General features: G+C 38.4%; 1 protein-coding gene across 2 annotated transcripts in view; it reads right to left on the bottom strand.

Moving 5' to 3' along the window:
* Positions 1-6,516: 6,516 nt before the first annotated feature.
* Positions 6,517-26,894, bottom strand: part of kcnb2.S (potassium channel, voltage gated Shab related subfamily B, member 2 S homeolog) — a 143,901-nt gene continuing 123,523 nt past the window's right edge. The window contains 2 exon segments of one of the 2 annotated variants that reach the window (NM_001085787.1): positions 7,313-7,435; positions 7,437-9,431. In NM_001085787.1, the coding sequence (NP_001079256.1) occupies positions 7,313-7,435; positions 7,437-9,431 (2,118 nt within the window). 2 annotated transcript variants of the gene reach the window in all.

The following is a 26,894-nucleotide window of genomic DNA, read 5'->3' as shown; positions in this document are numbered from 1 at the left end:
GACACTCTGGCCTCAATTGTCATGGTTCCAATTTTAAGTTCCAGTTTGTTAAACCCGACCCGCAACCCGGACCCGCAAACGCATACTTACCCGCTTGGACCCACTACCCGAGCCGCAAGTACTTTATCCGCAACCCAATCCGCGACCCGCTGACCATCAAGAAACAGGAAGTGCTGTCATTGTAAACTGGAAGTGACATCACTGGAAGTAGGTGTGATCAGAAAAAAAAGGAGTAAAACTCATTATTGAGAAGACCTGCGACCCGAACCGTGACTTGCAAACCCAGAGAACCGCTGATCCACGTCTATACCCACTACCGAAACTTCTACCTGCAACCCACAGGGTACCGCAGGTTTTTTGCGGGTAACCCGACCCGCTGCAGGACTCTACTAGATGCAACTTTTACCAGATTTGCATCAGAACACACACAAGTGCATCTGTGTCTGTAGTGAACTCAATTGTCATGGTTCCAATTTTAAGTGCAGTCACAATGGTCCTAGAAAAATTGAAATAAACACTACATTAAAGGTAAAGAACATGGCATTTTGAATCCAAAATTGCGCTATCCACACTTCATTGCCTTCTTTATTATAAATGTAAAGGAAATGCTGCTGAAGAACCGACATGTTAAATCAAAGTGTCATACCTAGGACAAGGCAAACAAAGCAAGTTCTCTAACTGCCATTAGATGATCTCTCTCTGCCACTGTGTGAGTCGGAGGGTTAGACAGAATAATGGATATACCAAACATATACCAATATTTACTAGGAGTTGTATCATTTCCTACATTTGCCCTCCTTGTTACACAAACATAGGGCTGTACGGTCCCCAACTGAAAATTTGCTCCCCATTCTGGATACCAGAGATGTCCAGAACATTTGTTGTTCTATAAATCTATTTTTTAAATCTTACTCATATATTAATGGATGTATATAGTAGGAGGAGAAGGAGGTACAGTAAATCATTTAAAATAAACTGTAAAATATTCAAGGACTGGGAGACGATGTTCAATAGAGATGTGTGGGTCTCAATTACTGGAGAAACCTTTTCAACAGGAGGATATTTATGGCATTGTGCAACTTGTGTATTATATAAATAGCAAAACACGTATAGGATGTTCCCATGCTAGCATAAAACACATGCCAGAACAAGCTTTTAAAAATGTGTTGTTATCTTTCCTGGCTATCTGAAACACAGAATGCTGTGGTGTGCTGGAATAGTGTGTGTATGTATGGATGCTGGGTTTCATTTGGAGGGGTTGATGGACTTTTTTCCAACCCGATTTAATTATTTAAAAAATGGGGCCTCTGGGGCCCAAGGTTTTTCAGTGCATTTTATTTCAGTTTCCCCTAATCACCTGCTTACTTCCACACACTCACAATTACTCATTCTCTTAGGAGCTTATTTAAGACTGCTTTTTGGAATGATCCTTCCTATAAGGAAAGCCCACTTGAGTTTCCCAACCCCTGCAATTTCTGTTATTTGGAATGTTGAAAAATTTTGGCAGCTTTTATGTTAGGCTTTCTAACAAATTTCTCGTCGAAGGAAAATCGTTCGATCGATGGATTAAAATCCTTCGAATCGAACGATTCGAAGGATTTTAATCCATCGATTGAACAATTTTCGATGGTGGTTGTAGGGTGTCGAAGTTTTTTTTAAATAAACAGTACTTCGACTATCGAATGGTCGAATAGTCGAACGATTTTTAGTTGGAATCGTTCGATTCGAAATCGTAGTCGAAGGAGCCAATTCGATGGTCGAAGTAGCCAAAAAAATACTTTGAAATTTGAAGTATTTTGTATTCTAATCCTTCACTCGAGCTACGTAAATGTGCCCCTAACGGTACAGGGCTATTTCTACAAGTTAAGGGTGTTACTCCAGGAACATACATACATTTTTGGCAGTGGCATAACTATACAGGAAGGAGACCCCGTGGTCGCTAGGGGGCCCAGGGAACATGGGAGTGTTGGGTCAGCTTTCTCTATAGTATTAAAACCGCCCCCCCCCCTTTTTGTTGGGCAAACCAAGGGCCCAGAGATTCTTCTTTCTGCAGTGACTGCAGCTCTTCAGGAACCTCTGCTATAACTTCACCTCCTAAACAAAGGTAAGAAAAAATGTTTAACTGTTTTATTCACTGTAATAGACTTAGTAGTGTGTGTATTGTTTAGGATTGTTTGTTGGTAGCCATTTTGTTTAGTAAAGTAGCACATTTGTTATAAGCCATAGTGTGTGGGTATTTATTTTCTTGACATTTACTGCAAATGTAAAGGGGTTGTTCACCTTCCAAAAACTTCTTTTCAGTGCAATTGTTTTTTTTACCGTTTTTCCAATATCCAAAAGGGGAACTCCAGCTTCCAAACCAAAATTTGATAAAGAGGCCCACATAACACAGAAACCCCTAATAAACCGATCGTTATGAATTATTTTAAAAAGTGTGAATAAATTCCATTTTCTATGCTGAAATCCAGCTGTTTAACAATTCTTCTCTTTCTGCATCATTTGAAATCCTGGCAGGGAAGGAGGGACTAAAACACTGATGTTACAAATTGTAACAACTTCTCCACAGCTTACAGACAGCATGCAGAAACTACATAACCCAAAATGCATTGCAGGGTGATGTTCCTTTCCTTATTGAAATCACATGTGCAGGGAATTGTGGGGTTTGAAGGATGCAGGGTGGGCTAAGGACAGATGGCTGTTGAAACAAAGTAACAGTAGTCAGACAGCTCAGCAAAGTAGTCAGACAGATCAGAAGGAGAACAGGTGGTTAGGCTTAAGGAACCGTTCCAAACCATTACAAATCATGAAAAATCTGCATATTTTTTAATGAATGCTTATTGCAAAGTTGCATGAAATTGTGTTTACTTTTCAAATAGCTTAAGTTATGTTTTTGTGTCGTTCCCTTTAAAGTTTCATGTTCCTGTCTCTGGTGTTTGAACCTGGCAGCAGACTCTACTGTTACAATTTTGCAACATTAAGTTGATACATTTCTCAGCAGCATCTCTGGAGTATTAGCAACTATTGTAGAAATTCTAACAGCTGCCTTTAATGAAACCCAGGGATTCAGCTCAGCAGGAATAAAGATAAGACATGTAAATGTATCAATTTAGGGCAGTTTAGAGGGTCGGCGACCCCCCCTCCCAGAGCTGCTTTAGAAGGTGAAAAATTAGACTTTACACTTCAATATTAGAAGAACGGTCACACATAGAAAATAGAAAATAATTGGAAAAAGCCTTTATTCAAGAAGGTAAAGCTTGATAAAGGGCTGGATAAGCTTGAGGCAAGAATACAATTTCAATTTTTTCACTTAAATACCTTCTTGAATATGTACTAGACCTGAGCAGACAGAGTCACAGTTGGCATCCGATGCTCACGCGATGAGAGTGTTTGTGCAGTACTACTTTGTTTTTGTATTTCTGGTGAACTATCTGAAATCAATTGAATTGAAAAAGTGTTGGAAGGTGAACAAGCTCTTTAATAGTGCCTTTAGCACTTCAATTCGTAGCCAAAGTTTTATTCTGAATATAATGTACTGACTCTCATGGGGGCAAATTCACTAACCTCCGAAAATTCACCAGCGACGGCTTCGCTCACAGCGCAACACTTTGCCAGGCGTAGATTAGCCAGGACAACGCTCATTCACTAAAATCCGAAGTTGCGTCTAGGACACCAAGCGCTGGCGAAGTTGCGCTGGCGTTACTGCGCCAAACGAAGCAAAGTTTCACTAGCGTTGCCTAATTTGCATACGGCGGGAAGTTAAAGTTTAATGGACGTAAATGTTGCAGCAAATACATTTCACTACACAAGCCCGGGAAACCTTAATAAAATAAAATAAAGTTGTTATATTGCCCTACACATGAGCCCAGTGTATAGTTTATGTGCCATATGTTTGGAAATTTAAGGGGGAAGCCGGTTACCCAAAAAAAGTTGCGGCAGCATGCACACGCTCTGATTAACTAGGTCTTTCTAAACACTTCAAGCACTCTTACAAAAATGGAAGACTGCCCATCTTGCAAAACAAACCCTCCTCCTAGGGAGTACCCCAAATATTCTCAGCGGGGGGGGGCAAACCTCTAGTTACAGCACTTCAATGACTTATGTGAGGCCTAAAGTTTTGTAAAATAATCGTGTGATTGGGCAGCATATAACACATACCTAAAAATGGAAATGTAACCCTTTTTTTACACTGGCATCAGTAGTTTAAAAATAAAAACAGTCCCCTTTATGTAGAAAGTCACCGCTGTTACTGCACAACTGAGTAAACAATTATCATAGAATCATGGCATGGTGATTTCACTTTATTTGCCACCAGAGCCTGTGTATTGAAACCTTATAGTAACATGTCCTACAGGTTTTACTAAAGGAACCCACATTCTCTGGGTTCTTATCTGTTTATCATAGATCCAAAAGGTTCTTTATTTGCTTTGTGCCCTCATTTGTCTACTGAAGAATAAAACATGCTAAGTGGGAAAGACAGAATGTGCATTTAATAAGAAACAAGCATTCAATACCAAACCTGAGCTGTATATGGTTTAGGGAAGCTGTGCATTACATAGATATGTCAGATGAACTCTCTCCTATACCCGTATATTATAAGGTGCCAAAGTTGCTCTTCCCTTGTTTATCTTATAACAATGCCAAAATGATACTTTCTCTAAAACAATATTTAAAGGAGAACCGAACCCCTCAACTAATAAAAACCCCTACCCACTACCCTACATAGTCCCTCCTCCCTGCTTTCCCCCTACATAGGTGATCACCCTAAAAGTGCCCCTAATTCATTACTCATGTATAGGTGCAGAGTAAGCGCAGTGGAGCTCATGGGCGCCATCCTGCTCTTTTGTATTCTTCAGGAAGTGAACGCTGCATTGGCGCACGCGCAGTTGGAGCAGTCTTCTGGTTCATAGCAACCGCACGTGCGCCAAAAGTGCAGGAAATTGCCGAAGTGAAGGAAGAGGACTGGAAGAATACAGAAGAACTGGAAGATGGTGCCCATGAGCTCTGCTGCCCTTACTCTGTGCCTATACATGAGTAATGAATTAGGGGCACTTTCAGAGGTAATCACCTATGTGGGGGGAAGCAGGGAGGGTGGACTATATAGGGTAGTGGTAAGGGGTTTTTATGATTTGGGGGGTTTAGTTCTCCTTTAATGGGGAATCTATGAATATACTAACACTGTGTTAGATGTATACTTGTGTGTGTGCGCGCTGAGAGGGTTGTTTTAAAGGAGAACTAAACCCTAAAAATAAATATAGCTAAAAATGCCATATTTTATAAACTACATTTTTAGCTTCTCAATAGCAGCAATGATCCAGAACATCAAACTTGTCACAGGGGGGCACCATCTTGGAAAGTATCTGTGGCACTCTCATGCTTAGTGGGCTCTGAGCATCTGTTGAGAAGCTAAGCTTAGGGCTCGTCACAAATTATCAAGCAGAAAAGGATAATATAATTGTAATATAAGATGATGCTTTAAAGCTGATTATTGATTTCTGATGCTAGTTGTACTGGTTTCTGTGCTGCCATGTAGTAATTATTTGTATTAATTTCAAATCCGTCTTATATAGTGAAATTTCTATTCTATGTGTACTGTATATTGTGAGTTGGACCCTAAGCTCAGTAAGTGACAGCAGCACAGAGCATGTGCAGTGAATCAGCAGAAAAGAAGATGGGGAGCTACTGGGGCATCTTTGGAGACACAGATCTTTACTGCTAAAGGGCTGTGGTTGCCTTGGGCTGGTACACAGGCCTTAAACTTTTGGGGTTATTTACTAAACTTCGAATGCAAAAATCTCAAAAAATTTTTCAACATTTTCAAAAAAAATCTCAAAAGATTTTATTTAATAACATCGGACTTTTAAAAAATCACGAATTTTTCGAAATTCATTAGACCCTGAGGATGGAAAAGTCCGACATCTCAGATCTGTCAAGATTGCATATAAGTCAACGGGAGAAGCCCCAATGATTTTTTGATGTGCGCTGGGTTTCGTGCAATACCCCCAAAGTTTTAGGGCAAAAAGGCATAAGAAATCAGAGTTTTCAGGTGAAAAATACAGAAAAATTATGAAAATCAGATTTTTTCCTGCAAAGCAAATTTTCGGGAAAATGTAATAATAAATAAGCGTAAAAAACCAGAGCGGATTTGATCGGAGTTTGTAGCAGAAAGTCTGAGATAAAATCAGACTTTGATAAATAAACCCCATAATGTACAACATTTCTAGCCTACATCTTTAGTTAAGCTTTAGTTCTCCTTTAAGTGCTGAAATGATATTTCCCATGAATAAAATAAATAAGCACCTAACAAAGTAAAATACAAACCGAAATTCGGACAAAAAAATAACATTAAATAGGGATAGACAAAAGGAGTTATGTCATGGAAATTGGCACTAGTTATGTGGAGATCAATAAATGTACCTTTGGATTGGACTGTGGGACATTAATATTGATAACATATTGGCAAATCGTACACATGAAACATCAGTCTTCACACTTGTTAATCCGGTTAACAAATCTTGGCTATTTTTATAACTTTATTTTTCAATAAGAAATGAAAAAAAAGAAAAACAAGTCTTATGCACAGCAAAAATCTGCAGTGAGTAATAGCACAATAAATAAAAAATATTCTCTTAATTTATACCAGCAAATGTCTTTTCTGAACACAAAGCATTATATTTAATATTTTTATTTAACATTTCCAGTGTTACTAAAGCCTGCCACACAACTGAGATCAGTGCATTTATAACGCAGAACTCTATAGCACTGGACAAGGTCATGCAACGGTTGCAATTTTGCAACATGTCTGTACAGATCCTCCGAGCAGTATACTGTGAAGGAACTACCTATGCCCCAATTTCCCATATACAGTATATTCATATATATATTTATATATACGCTATATACTTTTCAAACTCTTTCTTCTAGGTAACATATGTACAAAGCTCAGAGCACCTTATCCTTTGGCGTGTATGCGCTGACATTTTCATCCCAACTGCTGCCCCATAGCTGTGAATCAATTACAACTCCTAGCATGCTAGAGTGCTGCAGGATGGGCATCGTCTACAATTTAAAAGATCAAAATACCAGGTATGCAGAACAGTAGCTCAGAACAAAGCTCTCTCTTTATTAGAAACATCCACTGAGTCATTGGGTCTGTGTTTAAAAAAATGTAGCTCCTGAACTATAGAAACTAAGCAATCCTTCATGCCATGCAAAAGTAATAGTTTGTGTTCATCTTCGAAGCTTCTTTTCTTCAGTTTGCAGGCATTATCAACCTTGGTTCTTTAAGGAGAAAAAGTCATTATTGCTTTTGTAACTAGTCACATGCTGGTCTCATGAGTTGGACAATAACCTGTTTCGCCTGTGTCCGGGTGGATTTCTGGGACGAACAGATGATTTTCCACTTTGCCGTCTTCCTGATTGGTTTCCTCCTCTGGGAGGTAAGTGTCCTGAGTACAGTTCTGACTTATGGTTTTCTGTGGTGAGAGCAGAGAAGTTTCAAGGTTCACATAGTGTCCTTCAGGTTTCTCCTTGATGCAGTTTACTTTCATGTTCTCCTGAGTATCATTTTTTTCACCACAAATTTGCATAAAGTCCTCATCTTCGGGGCCAATTTCTGTGAAACTGCTCTTCATGTTTGAAGAGAGTGCAAAAAGTTTTGGATTATGCTTTGGGGACACCTGCAAAGATCTTGAATGGTCACTTGATGAATCCGTTTGCAGGTTTGATGGCTGCTCCTGAGATTGATAATCTTGAAGGAAAATTGTGCTTAGCTGAAGATGAGTGTACAAGGGATGGTCTATCATGTTTACTGGCAAAGCACTTGTAAAGTTTGCTGTAGCTGGTTGAGAATGGCTCTTTGGGTTTTTGAAATTAACTTTAAGAGACCTTGATCTAAGAGGGTGATTCCTTTTCAGAGAAAATTCAGGGCTTTCTACTTCATTTCCAGCTTGATCTTGAAGTAATATTTTAGGTGTTTCATTATCATTTTTGATAGGATGCTCAGATAACTTATATTCAAAAGTAACATCTTTGGGAGCAAAACCCATGCATTTTGAGCGTGGCAAGAACTGAGCAGTATTCCCGCCATGGCCTTCTTCAGGTACTGTGTAGGAAGGAAAACGGATTTCAAGGTTACTTCCAGGGTATGGCGTAAGGGGAGATCTTTCTGTTTCTGTAAAATCAGTTGCGCAGCTGGCAAAACTGTCAATACTGGAAACACTTCTCATGTCAGTGACTATATCTTTCTGAGCTACTGATAGTTGGGTCTTCTTTGTTGAAACCTCCTCCATTTCTATTTCTTCTTCATATGCAGGTGGAACAGCAGACTGTTCCTGAAAGGATGAATTGACACTGGGATGTGACTGAGCTTTTGTTATCTCATTGTACAGTTCCTCAAGCTTTTGAGCACTGAGATGCTGTGGGCTAGAAGATGCATTGTTCAGTTGTTCTTGAGAGTCATGTTGACTCACCTCCTGATACTTATTATCAAATGATTTGTTTGAACTTGTATCAGATAAAGTCCTTCGTGACCATTTCCATCGATTCGGGGATAAATGATTATCACTTGGCTTTTCCATTTTATTAGACCCATCTTCTGATTTATCTACTGCAATATCAATCAGTTCCATACTACGGGCAAATGCGTCTTTAAGATTCATGGACACAATACTTCCATTTCTCTTTGCCCTTTCAAGTGCTTCTCTTCTCTTTATTGCCTTTTCTTGCCTTTTCTGCTCTTTGTAGAACTCAGAAAAGTTATTCACTATAATTGGTATAGGCAATGCTATAACTAACACACCAGCAATGCAACAAAGGCCCCCAATAATTTTACCCAGCAATGTCTTAGGATATATGTCCCCATAGCCAACTGTGGTCATAGTAATTGTGGCCCACCAAAATGATGCTGGTATGCTAGTAAACTTTGTTGCATCCTCATCTTTTTCAGCGAAAAACACCAAACTGGAAAAGATCATAATCCCCATTGCCAAAAATAATATTAGTAATCCCAGTTCATTGTAACTCCGTCTAAGGGTAAATCCTAATGACTGGAGACCTGTGGAATGTCTGGCCAGTTTAAGGATTCGCAGTATCCTCATGATCCGAAATATTTGGACAACTCGCCTTACATTCTGAAACTGAAGCACACTCTTGTTTGACGCTGTGAGGAAAATGGTGACATAATATGGTAAAATGGCCAACAGGTCGATGATGTTCAAAGGGCCTTTGAAAAACTTCCATTTGTTTGGTGAAGAAAGGAAACGCAGAAGATACTCCATTGTGAACCAAGCAATGCATACAGCTTCAACATGTGCCAGTTGTGGGTTGTCATTAGGTTGTCCAAACTCATCAATTTCTTGCAAGTCAGGAAGTGTGTTAAGCGATAATGCAATGGTCGACAGTACGATGAACAGGATTGATATAATGGCCAAAACCTGAAAAACAAAACACAAAATAAGTATTTATCAGACATGAATAGCTCATTTATCTGAATAAAAATACTTTTTTAAATCCCCACCCCTGTCTCACTGCCATTTACTCTCCATCTCAACAGGATCACATCAGCAAGGAAATCAACAAAATGTCTAACCATGATATTTATTCTACAGAAATGCTAAAAAATGATCACTGGTATTCTAAATACATTTTCTAAATAAAGTTTTCAGCAGAACCTATCACCTAGTTTGTAGAGTGGTAGAACAGAAAGCGGCCAAGGGACCTATTTATAAACCATCAAAATTGGAAAGATGGTTTGCAGTTTTGGCTGATACTTGTCAATTTATACAACTACATCTTCGGCTGAAAGGTTTCAGCCATGATTACAGCACTAGTACTGGATAGCTGAGGATCATACTTGAATACCGGTAATCTGTAGCTGTCAAATGGTGAGGAATTTGTCACTGATCGATGGCCATGTCCGAAGCCTTTGAAGTTATGTAACTGATCAAACATAGTATTTCCCTTAATCTCGTTGAAATATTCCCTTCATCTTGACTGCCACCGTATTTTTGTTGTTTATGTTGACTTTAAGGGCCCCTTGAGCCGAAGAATGCTGTAAAGCACTTAAAATTTCCTTTCCCACATATTTTGGGATTCAAAACAATTATGACCAAGACAAGGTTCTAATCTGTCTTCTCATATTTTAGAACTGAGTAGCTTTTGAATGAGGAATGGTGACCATGATAGCTAAATAAAGTTTCCATATTCATGAATGGCAATTGTTGAGCGAAAGGGCAGCATCTTTCTCATCTAATAATTGTTGTTCTTGGTATGTATACGGTTTATATCTGGCTTTGATATTTATTTTTTCATATGGTTACTAGCTGTACACAAAAAAGTTGGGTACCTCAAACCTTCACCTTAGAAGTTGTCTAAAGAAAATAGGAGAAAACTGTCTAGCTATTAAGTGTTTGAAGAACTCATTTATACATTTGTATGAAAATGTATTTTGTACATAATGCCATGTCTATTTGCCTTATGAGCAAAGGCCAGCTGTGTAAGCCCATCTGCCCATTAGATGGCTGTAGCACTCCATTAGAGATGACCATCAGCAGTGCACAGAAATATCAGGATACAACCCCATGGCACTTGACTACACATTTCTACTCATGCCTGATGTTGTAGGTAATTCGCCTGGTGTTCAGGGCAGTAGTGGCCTTGTGCCGACTTGATGCGCAAACCCCAGAAATATGGACAAAAAATTGAGAATTTGATTCTAATGAGATCATTTCTGTCTCATCTCAGTATTTTGGTATTAAGTATTTCCATGAAATTAGTCTGTAAGAATTCCTAATAAATCAATTTCATGACAATGTAGCTTGTTGCTTGCATATGTAAAATATCAGGTAATCTCCTTCAAATCTGCATCAATTCGGCTCTTGTGCTGCATTTGCAAAAGCGCAAGGTATTTCTATAGAGACTAATTGCATTATTTATATGTATTACGGCAGTTTGCTGCCTGCTGGGGAGGCTTGAAACACAGCAGCAGCAAAACACTAAAATATTAATGGCAGATCAATAAAGTCTGCTACATTTGTAAAGTTTAATAGCAGCAGCATGAGCCTAATTATGATTAAGGATGATAAATATATTATTTAATGTATTATATTCCTACCAGTCAGTTAAATAGTTACTACGTATAAAACCAAATGTGTATAATTCTCTGTTAAGGGGATAAACACAAAGAATACAATCAATTTTGGTGAAAAGGACATTCTATTGATTTGGTTTCCAAGGGGAAAATAACCCACTGCAGATTTTCTGCTTAATAACGCAACCTCCCAGCCGTCTTCATATTTTAAGGAAGGATTTTGGTTCCTTATCTATTTGTGTGGTGTAACTGAGACCAATCTGCTTCACTTTCCCAGCATGCCGTTCAACTGTATTAACACTGACTTTCATTTCTTCTTTTTAGTGCTGTGATTTTGCCAACTGGTACATTCTTCATTAAATTGGCTAGTGCCTGCTAATGCTTAACACTGAGGGCCAGATTTATCAAAGGTCGAAGTGAATTTTCGAAATTAAAAAACTACGGATTTAGAAGTAATTTTTGGGTACTTCGACGATCGAATAGGCCAAAATTCGATTTGAATTGAAAATACTTAACGAATTCGACCCTTCGAAAATCAAAGTACTGTCTCTTTAAAAAACTTCGACTTCGACACTTCGTCACCTTAAACCTGCTGAATTGCTGTTTAGCCTATGGGGGAACCTCCTATAACCTATATGAGCCGTTGGCTACGTTTTGAGAAGTCGAAGGTTTTTTTGTAATATTAGATCGCACGAATCGAACGATTCCAAGGATTTTAATTTAGTGGAAAAAACCTTCGACTATCGTACTACACCTATCTGATGGTCGAATTTCAAAGTTTTTTCACTTAGAAATTCGACCCTTGATAAGTCTGCCCCTGAGTGTCAATATCATTGTTTGGGAAACCAGCGAAAACAGTTAGGGGGGAATGTAATTAAAGTCGCAAAGAGAAAAACACTTCGCACCACTAAGAATAAAACTCCACATCTCACAATGTAATTTTGTTCCTTAAACTCCTATTGCATTTCGAATTTTAATTGCGCACTCTTAAGAAGTGCTTGAAGGGGACAAACATAACGACTTTTTCGAAAATTTCCGAAATTTTTCTTACATTTACTACGCATTAGTGCAAACTATAACATTCCCAAAGGGTCTTCCACTGTCGAAAATGGTCGCTAAACAATTTCTGGGTTCAGTCCCTGTGATGTCACCATCCAACCCTGCCAGGTGCAAGGTGGCTACTCATACTGTGTAAAACAATTAACGCCAGAAAAATTCATTCCTTTTAGTGAATGCCTTTGAAGGCAATATCACCCTGTAACCTGGAGTCAAAATAAACTTTTGTTGACTCTTTGTGAAAAGCTAATGTAAATCAAGGGCCATGAACAATTTCTCCTTTGCTTTTGAGAGGGGATGTGCTCCAAAAATTAACATTTTGACTAATCAATAAAACAATTCTAAGCAATTTATACATATATGAAGTCAGCAGAAGTCAGCTCTCAGCAAACACGTATGTAGAACCAACAGTGCAGAGAATCGCAAGGGGCAAACAAAGACTTGCTTTCAATAAAAATGTAATTTACAAAAAATGTTAAAACCATTCAGCTTTTAGTGAATCTAACTTGGACTGTTGTGAGGTTTATATCCCATTTATGTCCCACAATAAAAGTGCATACTCTTTGAAGTTTATTATATATAAAAAATATATTTTATACATTTAGAAAGAATGACATCATAACACTGGGGACTGCAACCAAGTATGAATTAAGGTGGCAATATGTTGGCCAAAGACTTGGTGTGGAAGGTCAACAGCATTTATAGGCCTCAATATGTTGGGGTGGTTCACCCTTCAGCTATAGAATGGCTAATTCTAAGCAAATTTTACCTGGTCTTTATTTTTTCTTTTTATAGTTTTTGAATTATTTGCCTTCTTCTTCTGACACTTTCAAGCTTTCAAATGACACTGGCAATGACACTGATGCCATATAAAAAAAATTATCTGTAAGGCTACAAAGTTATTGTTATTGCTATTTTTTATTACTCATCTTTTCATTCAGGTTCTCTCCTATTCATATTTCATTCTCTTATTCGAATCAATGATTAGTTGCTAGAGTTATTTGGACTTTAGCGACTTTGGTTGAAACTGCAAACTGGAGAGCTGCTGAATAAAAAGCAAAATAATTAAAAAACCACAAATAATTTTTTGCAAATTGTCTCAGAATATCATTTTCTGTATCATACTATAAGTTAAAATAAAAGTTAACAACTCTTTAATTTATTGGCTCATGTAAGGACTCGCCGATGAGCCTATTCAAAATATCTACCCAGCTTTGATTTTACCGTATGACCAAAACTACATTAATATGTTGATGCTGTCCTCATCATGAACATCCGGGAACATATTAGTGAACATTAATCCGCAAGTAAAAAAGAGCAGGCGGTAGCAGGACATTTTATTACGATTGGTCGTAGGGTTAACCAACTGAGATTTCAGATTATTTAAACAGAGGAACCCAAACGACGAGGAGGAAATCGGCTCAGAGATTTATTATATAGGGAAGCTTTCTGGATTAGTAAATTGGAAACCCCATTAGGTTTAAAGAAGGAGTATGACCTTACATCTATTTTTATATAAGACCTGGTTTAATTTTTATACAGTTTTAACTTATTATATTTTATACAGGTTTGCTACAAATGGATTTTTCTGCCTGCACTTTTGGGAGCACATATGTTTGGACATTTTTAATAACTTTTCATTTGATGTTGTCCTCATCCAACAGATCTGTTGGCCCCTCTGTATTATCTGATTGTTGGACCCAGATATGGTCAAGAGTGTGGGTGGCCAACCTGAGCCCAGAACCACTGGTTTGACAACCATTTCAAGTGAGCGGATCTAGCAGTGTATGACCAGCTTTAGTTAATGGCAAGGAAGCAATTAAATACCAACCATTATTTCAGAAAAACACCCTCTCCTGTTGCTTAAATATATGGTAGTCTGCTAGTGGAATGTCCACCATCTTACATGGAAGGCATTCATACTTGGGCACATGTGTGCATTTGAGACTCCTGGCAGTGGCCAAAGAAATGCATGTGCTCCCCATACGAGCCTCTACTGTGTATGTGAGTGGTCCAGGAAAGCAGGGCTTCTGTATACCCAACCTGCTAAAATGGCAAAACAGGGGGGGACCCAGAAGAGGTATTTCTTTGCATTCAGGAGAATTTGTTAATACGCAGGAAATAACACCAATGCCAGTCTTGATTGTGTCTAGTATCTTTTGAGAAGGAGAGTGCTTTTATCCAATACAAATGAAACAGTAATACATTATAGCAGAACTATAAAAAAAACCGAATCTATTATAACCAGTAGGTGGCTCTCTCAGACTGTCATGTACAAAACAAGTGTCTTCAGCAAAGGGAAAAGTGAATTTTTATTATTTGTTTCTAAATCATAAACTGAATCTATTTCTTTTCTAGGAGAGAGAGAATATTAGTCTACAGATTCACAACAGTACTCCGGACACATAGCCAATGTATACAGTAGCTGCATTGATATTTAGCAGCGCAGAAAGATCATTCATGGGAACACTCTATGCTATATTAGCAATGTAGAAAACCCTAACCCTGGCAGTTTCTACAAAGTTGTAACTGTGGAGTTCTGCCTCCAACATATTATACAGGTTTGGGATCTGTTATCTTAAGGATTCACCAAATCCATTTCTTCAGAATTTGGCAGAATCCAGAATCTTTCAGGGAGGACTTGTGTACTGAATCCAATCCATAATTTGCATATGAAAATTAAAGTCCGTACAAAAAAAAAATGATACCATGTGACCTAAAGTCAGGCTTTTGGTTCAGCTAGGCTCTTGGATTTGACCTAACAAATCATGCAGAAAAAAATACTCGGATTCAGTGCATCCCTATCTGGAATATTTCGGACCTGTGGTTTTCGGAAATGGGATCTTTCTAAAATTTGGATCACTATACCTTAATATACCATTATACCACTATACCTTTACCTAAAAAACATTGGATTCATGCAGTGCAAGGTACTGTTTTATTTATACAGAGAAAAAGGAAATAACTAGACTAAAATTAGAATTATTCGATTAAAATGGGCTCTCTGGGAGACCACTTTCCTTTAATTCAGAGCTTTCAAGACAACAGGTTTCAGGAGAAGGCATCCTATACATGTACTTTATTTAACGGGAACTATTATAAGCTTCAGCATACTGAAATAAGAAACTTTCTAAATACAATCAATTAAATATTCAGTATAGTTTCGGAAATAATCAAGTTTATCTTTACTATTTATTCCTCTCTCGGCATCTGTTTCTCTTGATTCTGTCTTCATGCAGCAGTTGGGTGTCAGATAATCATTGACAGTTAGATCCAATATATCTTATAGGGGGGCCTTTTGCCTAGAAGGTGTATTACAGCTCACTGTTTTAAAATCACCATCATGTCTCTCTACATGCAGAATTTGTGCAAAAGGCAGTTATTTTGTTAGATTTTTTTTGTACTGGAATCAGTTATTTGAGTGAGCTCTAATACATCTGCTTGGAAGCCTCCCCTATAAGATATATTGAATCTAACTGTCAATGAATATCTGACACCCAACTCCTGCATGAAGAGAGAATGAGAAACAGATGCTGAGAGAGGGATAGTGAAGATAAACTTGATTATTTCAGAAATTAATTGATTGTATTTTACTGATGACGTTTATATTAATTTTTCATTTTCGCAACAGTTCCCCTTTAAGGGAACTAAAAGCAACCTCTAGTAATGAACAGAGTATATTTTCCCTTTCCTCCACCCTGCTAATAGTGATATAAATGAGCAGACACAGTAAAGCAAGTGCCTTGGGTATTGTGCTGGCAGCAGGAGACGTGCCGCAGGATTTCCCTCATGTAATACACTGAATGGAACTGCACCTGACTTATAAACATATGTTTCTTTGTCTTTCCGCAGATTCCCATTATGAATTCATTTGATATAATCCTGCATACACTTCCATACGGTGACAGAAATATACAGACAGAGATGTTTAATGTTTATAAATTCCATTTCATAACACATATTTGCTTTGATTGGTTAATTTTCATTATAGAACACAAATGCCTTGTAGTGTGCTAAAGTGACAGCCTTGCAGGCACTGTTACATGTGGCATGTTAATAAGTTGCTGTTCATGTTTTGGCAGATTCTGTGAGAATATTTTTTAGAACATTATACTGTATATTCCATTTTATCATAGGCAGTTACAACGGCAATGGGAAAGAAGGGCATGGGGCAATTGTTTGGAGATCCATTGCATTAAACTCCCCTATCCCCTATAAGTGCTGTCAGCTATAAAAACATTTTCCCTGTAGGGTCTATAGTACAATCATTCTTACTCTTCTTGATTTATCCATTTACCTGGATCACCAAATGGCATTAATTTGCTCATATATTCAATTGCACAAACAAATAGTATCTTACTCTATGGAACTAAGAGCTGAGTGTGGCCTCATTAATGACATTGTGCCAAGATGATTGGGCACTACATAGGTGGCTTGACCATGCCATTTGCATTGGCCAATTTACTTAGCTCGAGTGAAGGAATAGAGGAAAAAAACGTAGAATTTCGAATTTTTGGCTACTTCGACCATCGAATGGGCTACTTCGACCTTCGACTTCGATTCAAACTAAAAATCGTTCGACTATTCAACCATTCGATAGTCAAAGTACTGTCTCTTTAAAAAATTCTTCGACCCCCTAGTTCACCACGTAAAACCTACCGAGGCCAATGTTAGCCTATGGGGAAGGTCCCCATAGGCTTCCTAATGATTTTGTGATCGAAGGATAATCCTTCGATCGATGGATTAAAATCCTTCGAATTGTTCTATCGAATGATTATTCCTTCAATCGTTCGATCGTAGAAATATCGCTAAATCCTGCGACTTCAATATTCGAAGTCGAAGGATTTCAATTTGGCAGTCGAATATTGAGGGTTAATTAACCCTCGATATTCGACCCTAGGTAAATTTGCCCCGTATTGTTGGTGTGGGGGAAAGTGGAAAAAAAGAACCCCATGTGTGTTTTGTTCTCCTGACATTAGCTACAAGGGAACACTCAAAATTACAGGAAGGCCGTCTCCCATAGACTGAATTGTAATTAAATAATTCCGATTTTTAAAATTGGTTCCCTTTTCCCAGTAATAAAACAGTCCCTTTACTTGATCCCAACTAAGTTACAACTAATCCTATTAGAGGCAAAACAATTATTAAAATAAATGATGTAATGTATGGAGATCCAAATTACAAAAAAAGATCACTTATGTGGAAAATCTTGCTGTTACTGGACTACAACTCCAACTCCAGAAATGTCCACTAACCCCATGTCATGAGGGTGATAATGATCCACTGTGGGTTTTTACCCAAACCTTACTTTATATTATCATTTAGTAGGAAGAGGAATTGGATTTATTATAATCCAGGACTTTTTTCATTATCACCCTCCTGACATGGGGTTAGTTGACATCTCTGCAACTCAGAATCCAATGATTTCCGTTCTGCCCCCGCCATTCATAAATGAGGTTCGAGCCGCACCATGGAGTTCCTCCCTTATAGTTAATATACTGCATATGAATAGAACAGATACACACAAAGCTATTCTCAGAATATAACTACAAAATATAAATATATTAGCTTTGTTTTATCTGCACTTGTGCCAGTTTGACAATTTCCTTCCATTTTGGATTTCCTGATGATAAACAAGTGCCAAGGGGGGGAGGGACACACCCGGAGGGACCCCCCCCATTCTCCGGAGAAAAGCTTTAGTAATAACACAGAAAATTGGCAGCGAATTAGGTCACATCTATAAATAGAGAGGAACTGATGGCAGGAAAGTATATGGAAACTGATATTTATTTCATGCTTCCAATATAGTTCTGTACAGATGACACATTTTTTGAAGGAAATATATGTATAATAAAAGGAATATTTGAAGGCAAAAAATGAAAATACACTGTAGATGGAAATTGGATGTAAGTCTGTGCTTGCCCTATTGTTTTAAATTTCCTCTACTTGTAGGTGGAGCACAGATTCTCTGGAAAGAACTAAAGTCCCTGAAAATGAAGGGACTTTAAGTAGAGGAACCATCACTTTACAATGGAAAAAGGTAAGGGAATGGTCACATGATTCTGTGAGCCTAAGGGGGTGGAGTATGGATCCTACGAATCGTATACTATCATTGGTTTGGTGGAATCAGGTATGTCTGCGTTGTGTTTATGCACCGTTTTTACTTATGCCCAGGGGCACTGCGCTAATGAAGAAAGTTGAGAAACTCGCTTCAAACAGCACTTCTCTGTGCTAGTGTTGTGGACCCCCAGACCCCCCTGAACCCCCTCCAGCTCCAAAAAGGTGAACATGAAGGGACGGGGGCGGCAGAGGGGCCAGGATCGTTTATGCTTAAGCCCAAACATATAAGCTCCTGTTAAAAAGCGGCTTTAGTTTTTCCTCTAGCATATTTGTGCAGCAGATTCTTATTTACAAGGGAATATTTTAGGGACTTTCTTAGAAGGCCTGTTATGTTCTGCAGCAGTTTAAGCAGGGAGCAAGGGTCAAAAAGGAAATTCGAATTTGAATTTTTTAATAGTTTTTTTGTTAAAACGCTCTAATTCAAATTGGCAATAGTCACCACTTAAAACCTGCCCAGTTTTAGTATGTCAATGGGAGAGCTCCAGTGACCCATTTGAAGATGTTAATAGCCTTCCTGACATTCAAGTTTTTTTTTCAGAGAAAAACTCGATTCGTGTTAAGCCGAAATTCGATTTGAGTTTTCCGGTTGGCAATATTCATTAGATATTCGAAAAAATCCACATGAATTCGAAATTTGACCTTAGATAAATGAGCCTCTAAGTGTAAAAAAAACCCTGAAAAACCTCTAATTCAAAACCTTGCAAAGTAAAAGTTGTTGTGGACCTATAGAAGTCAATGGGGGCTGCGCTGATCTTATTGGACTGCTTTCAATCAATTCAGAATTTTCGAGGTTTTCAGATTTATTCTAGACATTGTCTAAAAAACTCAAATTTTTAGAGATTTTCGATGTGTTTGTATTTTTTAGCGCATTGTTCAGTGCTTTTTTTTCGTTTGCACTTTTTATAATCGAATATAATCATTTATAATACTTTTTCAATGCCAATTGTGTTTGCCAGTTTAGTTGTGGTTTTAAAAACCTCTACAACCACTAAAATCTGACCTTTAATAAATAAGCCACATAGTATGGCACCTTGAAAAAGGCTGAGGACCAAGCATAACTGTAGTTTCTCTACAATAAAACACTATTTTGTGTTGAGTTTGGCTTAACCTGTGTTGACTACCTGCAATCTGTATTGGGCTTTGCACCCTGGACTTCTAATTGGAGTGTCTGCTCTTTATCTCACTTTTTATGTATTTCTTGACCAATTCTTTTTGCTATGAGGTTTCATGCTGCAAGCCATGGTTTATTTGAGAAAAAGCCTTGCCCTGCCTTTTTCTTTTTAATTCTTTGTTATTTGTGCCCCTGAGGAAGACCAATATGGTCGAAACACGTTGGGCTCACTTTTTATTTTTGTAATTTTCTTATGTAATACATATATTATTTAATTTTTTTAAATTGAGTGTGCAATCCTTTCCTGATTTTCTATAAATGAGAAATCGCAGCCGCGGGCATGTCAGAACATGTACTTTAACAACTGATGTTCTGGTGAAAAAACATGTGATTTGCATCTTGTCTCTGTAGAATTTGCATATATAGCAGCCAGCATTAGTCACGAAGAGACAGAGCACGTCACTCCCAAGAGGTGCTGCACTTGTGCCCAAGACCTACTGATCAAGTGGCTAAAATTATTTCTAAGACTGACAAATATAGTATGTATTAGTTAAATACTTCCTTAGAGGCCCACCACCCATAGACTCGGTGTGTTGTGTTTATAAGTATATAGCAGCCAATATCCCAGAGACAGTGATTAATGGATGGGGCTGATCTCTGAACAGACCGATTGTGTATTGTGTAATCCATCCACAAAATGACTTTAACAGACTACTATCAATCTGGCTAGCAGGGGGTTAAAATCAGTTTCTCCCCCCTGGATATTATTGTTTATGAGGTCATCCAAGCCACTGTTAAAGGCATTGATAGAAATTGCCACCACACGATCACCCATTGGGAAAGGGCAGGTCATTCCACAACCTCACTGCCCTCATGCAGCAGTTGGGTGTCAGATAAATGATCCAATATATCTTAAAGGGGGGCTTCCTTTTCTAGCAGATGTATTAGAGATCACTCAAATAACTGATTCCAGTGCAAACAAAATCTAACAATTTGTGCAGAAATTCTACATGTAGAGAGACATGATGTCTGGTGATTTTAATAGAGTGAGCTCTAATACATCTTCTAGGCAAAAGGAGCCCCCCTATAAGATATATTGGATCATTCATCTGACACCCAACTGCTATATGAAGACAGAATGAAGAGAAACAGATGCTGAGAGAGGGATAGTGAAGATAAACTTGATTATATCAGAAACGGTAAAAAATATTTAATTGATCGTATTTAGAAAGATTCTTATTTCAATATGTTGAAGCTTATATTACATTTTCATTTTCGCGATAGTTCCCCTTCAAGCTGTAAGGGATGGCTATTGTGAGCAACTCATTCCTATTTCTAAAATTCCTGTTGTTAGACCTTTGTTGTTGATCTATAACAAGAGGCAAAGTTCTTCCAACATCTCTCTATTCTGTACCACTAGCCTACAGGGTGTGTGTATTCCCTAGAATCACAACTCTTTAACATTTTAGAGAAAAAAAACACTTGCCCTTTCAATATCCCACTACAAAAATGATGGAAAATCCCACCATCGTATTAATATTTTACTCCCCTCCTGTGAAATATGCAGAGAATTGCTTTATAGATATAATACTCCACATGCTTCATGGCATTTTGCTCCCTCCATCCTTTCTGTTGTTTTTGGTGGCAGAGATAGGCCTACATTTCTGCAGCACATTAACTTAAAACGTATCATTCAACAAGAACATCTGCTTTCCTGTTTCATTACCGGCGATGGTGGATTAGGCGAGCCTGTAACAGATGCAGTCTTGTCATTTAGGACAATGCTACAGTTCAATTAAACCAAATGCTGATTTTGTAACAAATAAAATAAGACACTTGCCTAACCTTTTTGCCCCCCATTTTTTCCCCTAATACAATAGAATATGTATATGTAATGTACTTTTCTCCGTCCTTATTAATTACACTTTAGAGAGAAAACGGGTTCCCATGGCAACTGTTCTACTTTTAGACTGTTACAAAGCCAGTGCATCTACATTTTGCAGTGATAAATATGATCTGTTTGTAATGATGAGATTTGTGTTTTGAAATGTTTAATCCTATATCACACTACAGAAACACAGGCTTCTTAATCAGGATGATTTATGGGAAAAAGACCAGAGGGTGACCTTTTGAAATTGGAATGGGAAGGCAATATAGTTTATGGAAGCCATCACTACCCAGTCTCTCCAGCCAATGCACCATAAATTCACAAAGTCACATTAAAGGAGAATTAAACCCACCCCAATAATTAAAACTCCTACCCACTACCCTACATAGTCCCCCTCCCGGCTTCCCCCCTGCATAGATGATTACCCCTGAAAGTGCCCCTAATCCATTACTCATGTATAGGTGCAGAGTAGGCTCAGCGGAGCTCATGGGCGTCATCTTCCAGCTCATGGGCGCCACCTTCAAGTCTGCTTCTTTCCCTTCAGCAATTTCCGGCACTTTTGGCACATGCGCAGTTGCTAGGAACCTGGAAGACTGCTCCAACTGCAGATGCGCCAATATTGCGTTCACTTCCCGAAGAATACCGAAAAGCCGGAAGATGGCGCCCACGGCCTTCGCTGCGCTTACAATGCACCTATATGTGAGTAATGAATTAGGGGCACTTTCAGGGGTAATCACCTATGCAGTGGGGAAGCAGGGAGGGCGACAATGTAGGGTAGTGGGTAGGTTTTTATTATTGGGGAGGGTTTAGTTCTCCTTTACTTGTTGATTGGATGGATCTGCCTTAAATTGAGTGAGATATTTATTGTGACATGAAATTTGAAATAACCCAGAAAAGTATGGATCTAGGGTTCACCAGGATCAAAGATATTAAAAAATGTCTGAACATTGATTTTAACCTCTGATAAATATAACCTAGGCCATTTTTTTGGCTAGTGCAGAAAGAACATTTGCTCTGGGCCCCCAGGATCCTAGGAGCTCAGTGACAAAAAGTTTCATGGTTTCATGCACAGGAGATAAATTAAAAAATATATTACAGGAAAAAGTGCTTCGGTTTGCTAAATAAAAAAAATCTTTGTGATTCAGCAATGATCCTAAAGGTCTATGGAGGATTATGGAGTCATCACCCATAGCCATAGCAAAGAACATAAGTCATCTCTTTCTATAAACCCATGTTAATATTGCTAGATGTTGTAAAATTGCATTAGTAATGGGTACTTATCCTATAACATCCATTAGTAAATTCTTATCTGCACTTTATAAAGAATCATTGCCAAATGTTTTTGCCATAATGGAAGAAAATGTAATTCTTTGCGATTTCTACATACGCTAATGAAGCAATTTCCGTGATTTTACCATTATTTGTAAATGTAATTGCAATTGCAAACAGTATCTCTTGGTGCTTAACATGACACTAAACGTTTCTTCGCACACTTTGGTCAATTTCAGACTATTATTAAGGAACCAAGGTCACAAGATCTTATAGGCCTATATTTAGCAGAGAAATAATAACCATGGAGAGGTAAAATATATCCTGAAACCTTTTGCTGCGCATTGAAATGGGTTATTAAACTGAATAAAATCATGTCATGTCTAAAAATAACACCGCCACTGAAATACTTTCTTTTTTTTTTTACTGCCAAGTAACCGTCAAGATAATTTATTACTAAAAATACCTTGTAACCTGCTCTAGATTTCAGGCAGGCATGTCATCCATTATCTACAGTGCAGCAACACTGGCTGCAAAATGATTGAATTCTCTCGAGATTAAAGTACAGCTCAGGAAATCCCCCCGATTCTCATTTATATTTAATAATACTATTTCTAGTGACAGGCCCTGCTAACACTTGTGCCTAATGAACACTGTAAGGGAATGAGTGTTGCTGTGCACAGCTACTGAAAATCTCTGCCTGTCAGTTCCATAGTAAATTGGCTGCAATGCAAAATGTCATGCCAGGCCCTGGACCCACTGAAATCAAAATCTACTTGGGAAGAATTATCATTGTACAAAACAATCTGTTATCAGGCATAATTTATTTAATTTAAACAGTACGAATTCAAACCAAGTTCTGCTCCTAAAACTCCCCTGTTATGCAAAACCCTATAGGTTATTGCTCAGTGGGTTAGCACATTCAATGCAACTGCTGATCCAATCCCAACTACAGACTGGTTTCACCATTAATATGGCTCATCAGAGTAGTAAATGGTCAGCATGTAAGTGATTTCACTGAACATAGGAGGAGCCAGAGGGAGGGGGACAGCCAGTGCCATTCTTTACCCCAAGGGCCAAAAATGTGCTATAGGTTACTACACACATAGAATAACAACATAGAACAGAACAAGCAGCTAGATAGGGTTGCCACCTTTTCAATAATTTCTTACTGGCCAGTGGGGTGGGGGCGGGTCATGACATAAAGTGGGTGGAGCTATTTCAAAAAGGGGTTGCACGATGACACGTACCGGAGTGGATCAGGGGGAAAAAGGTAAAATTAACTCAGGCCAGAAGCTCATATTAAGGGTATGACAAATTTATCAGCAAAAATGGCAAAATCAAAGCAGGCTAAAATGGCAAACTTTTAGGATAGAAAGCCGAATGTCGCAGTAATGCAACAAATATTATACTGTATTAGTGTGACTGCTTCTTACAGTTCCTTTTGACTTCAGTAGGAACTATATGGCACCATTCACCAGCACAATTGTAAAAGCCAATGGAAGCCGTGGGAGCCTCCCCTCTGACTGACATTAGCCAAATGGTTTACCAAGGGCACAGGTTGCCAATTTTTTTTTTTACCATTGAATAATGTGTAGGCTAAATGGTAGCCCCATGTGGACTGCTAGACTGCAGAAGACTCTGTTGGTGTAAACCTGTATTTTAATGCCTTCAAAACTTACATTTAAACCAGAAATGTCCAAATAGCCATTTACTATGAGGCCACTGGGAGCAACATCAGTGGAAAAGGAGAGCAACATCTTGCTCATGAGCCACTGGTTGGAGATCACTGGTATATGGCTTAATGTAATATCCCAGAGGGACAAGAACTGAATGAACCTGTAGCTTTATACATTTCTGACCTTGTATGCTGCTACAATCAGTGCAAATGCTCAGTATTCCCAGAGATGCCTACTGAAGAAGCGGACATGGCACGCTCAAACAGCGTCTACTGCATTGCTACTGTTGGGGTGCTGCTATTAAATCTTTCAGACAGAAATATAGCATTAGGGATGTCCAGCATTTTACTAACAGTTAACTAACTGGATGGTTGCAGGTAGATGAATGAATAAATGAATTGCAAGCCATACTGCCATTAGGTATACTAAATAGTTGGAAAATCTTTTAAAATATTCTTTTCTGTGCATGTGTATACAGTATTATGAGCTCATGTTAAACTCATCATGCCCTTTATTTGGTCTGTAGAATACATTCATTGAAGACAAAATGCAGCTAGATGTGGACTTGGCAAGGCTTGGCACACTGGCAACTGATTTTATTGTAAATAAAAGATCTGTTAGCATAAGAAACAGCATAGGACATGATTGTAAAATACAGTATAAGGATAATAGCAATTCCCTAAAAGTTCCATGAAGTGCCCTGCTGGCAGAGATACACCTGTCACTATTTGAGTGGCCTCCCACTGAAGTGAATGGCACTGTAAAGAGATTTTTGAGCTGTGACAGACAGTTGCCATTTAAGTCTGTGGCAGGCAGCCTGGTGTGCCACCTAGGAGCGCAACTTTCAGTTATAAATTGAAACTTCTTATTGCTGCTGAGAAACAACAAAGGGGGCCGTCAATTTAAACTGTGGGGCTGTGGGATTGTAGACTCAAAAAGCTGTGGGATATATATATATATATATATATATATATATATATATATATATATATATATATACACCTAAAGGAAAGCAATCAGACCCACAGAAAATGTGAAAATGGTGGTAACTGCCTGAACTACATATGGCTCACTGGAAAATGATTATATTGCTTAAAGGGGACCTGTCACCCATACATAAAAAGCTGTATAATAAAAGTCTATCTCAAATTAAACATGAATCCCAAATTCTTTTTTATTAAAGCATTCATAGCTGTTGTAAACTCATTGAAAAAGGTGGGCCAGGCAATTACTTTCACTTGGACACATAGGTTTAGAAACACTGATATAAAATGTATGTATGTATGTATATTTTTATTTGTAAAGCGCTGTACAACAGCACTGTACAACAAAACAATAAATTAGTAGTAACAAACAAGGGGTCATTGGAATAAAAAGTAACAATAAGTGCATTATTAGAATACAATTCACAAAAATATAAAATGTAATTACAATGCAGATTAAGTGCTCAGTGTCAAGGAAACAAAAGTCTAGAGGACCCGACCCCGTAGGGCTTACAGTCTAAATGGAATGGTAACATACAGACACAATTCAGAGGGGTATTAAGGTGCTGTGGGTTACAGTTTGTTACACTGTTCTATAAGTGCCAGTTCAGGTGTTATCCAGGTGCTCCCAGAGGTAGTCTTTGAGTTTTGTTTTAAAAACATTGAAGGAGGATTCTCTCCTGAGAGATTCAGGAATGGCATTCCAAATATAAGGAGTCGCAAGAGAGAAGGGTTTGATACGGGAAACAGCAGGAGTAGTGGGGGGTACAACCAAGCGCTTTCTCTGAGAGGAGCAGAGGTTTCGGGCAGGAACATATAGAGAGACAAGAGATGAGATGTATTTAGGTGCAGAGGAATGAAGGGCTTTGAAGGTTATGAGGAGGAGTTTATAAGTTATTCTGAGTTTATAAGTTATTTGTTGCTGTGGGTTACAGTTTGTTACACTGTTCTATAAGTGCCAGTTCAGGTGTTATCCAGGTGCTCCCAGAGGTAGTCTTTGAGTTTTGTTTTAAAAACATTAAAGGAGGATTCTCTCCTGAGAGATTCAGGAATGGCATTCCAAATATAAGGAGTCGCAAGAGAGAAGGGTTTGATACGGGAAACAGCAGTAGTAGTGGGGGGGGTACAACCAAGCGCTTTCTCTGAGAGGAGCAGAGGTTTCGGGCAGGAACATATAGAGAGACAAGAGATGAGATGTATTTAGGTGCAGAGGAATGAAGGGCTTTGAAGGTTATGAGGAGGAGTTTATAAGTTATTCTTTGTTTTATAGGAAGCCATGATAAGGACTTCAGTAGCGGAGGGGCCTGTACCCTTTTGGATAAGAGGAGGATAATTCTTGCAGCAGTGTTTAATACAGACTGTAGAGGGGAGAGATGGGAGTTAGGTAGGCCAGTTAGTTGAAGGTTACAGTAATCTAGTCTGGATAGGATGAGAGCATGCATGAGCGTCTTGGATGTATCAGGTGAAAGGAAGGAGCAGGCTAAATGTTGTAATAGAAATCATGCCATTCCAGGGTGGTTTGTAATGTAGGATAGGAGAGGACATTTTATGTGACACACAACATCACCATTTATTCCCATGCATATATATATTTTACTTGTGTAAAAGAAGCAGCTTTATAAAGATGCAGAGAGCCTGACGTGTGCTGTGTTACAGCAATTTCTCTCTGTAACTGACAGAAAATATAATTCTTTCCCTAAGA

The sequence above is a fragment of the Xenopus laevis genome, chromosome 6S, assembly GCF_017654675.1.
Source record: "Xenopus laevis strain J_2021 chromosome 6S, Xenopus_laevis_v10.1, whole genome shotgun sequence".
NCBI classification, from domain to species: domain Eukaryota; kingdom Metazoa; phylum Chordata; class Amphibia; order Anura; family Pipidae; genus Xenopus; species Xenopus laevis.
This window is presented reverse-complemented; position numbering and strand designations above follow the sequence as displayed.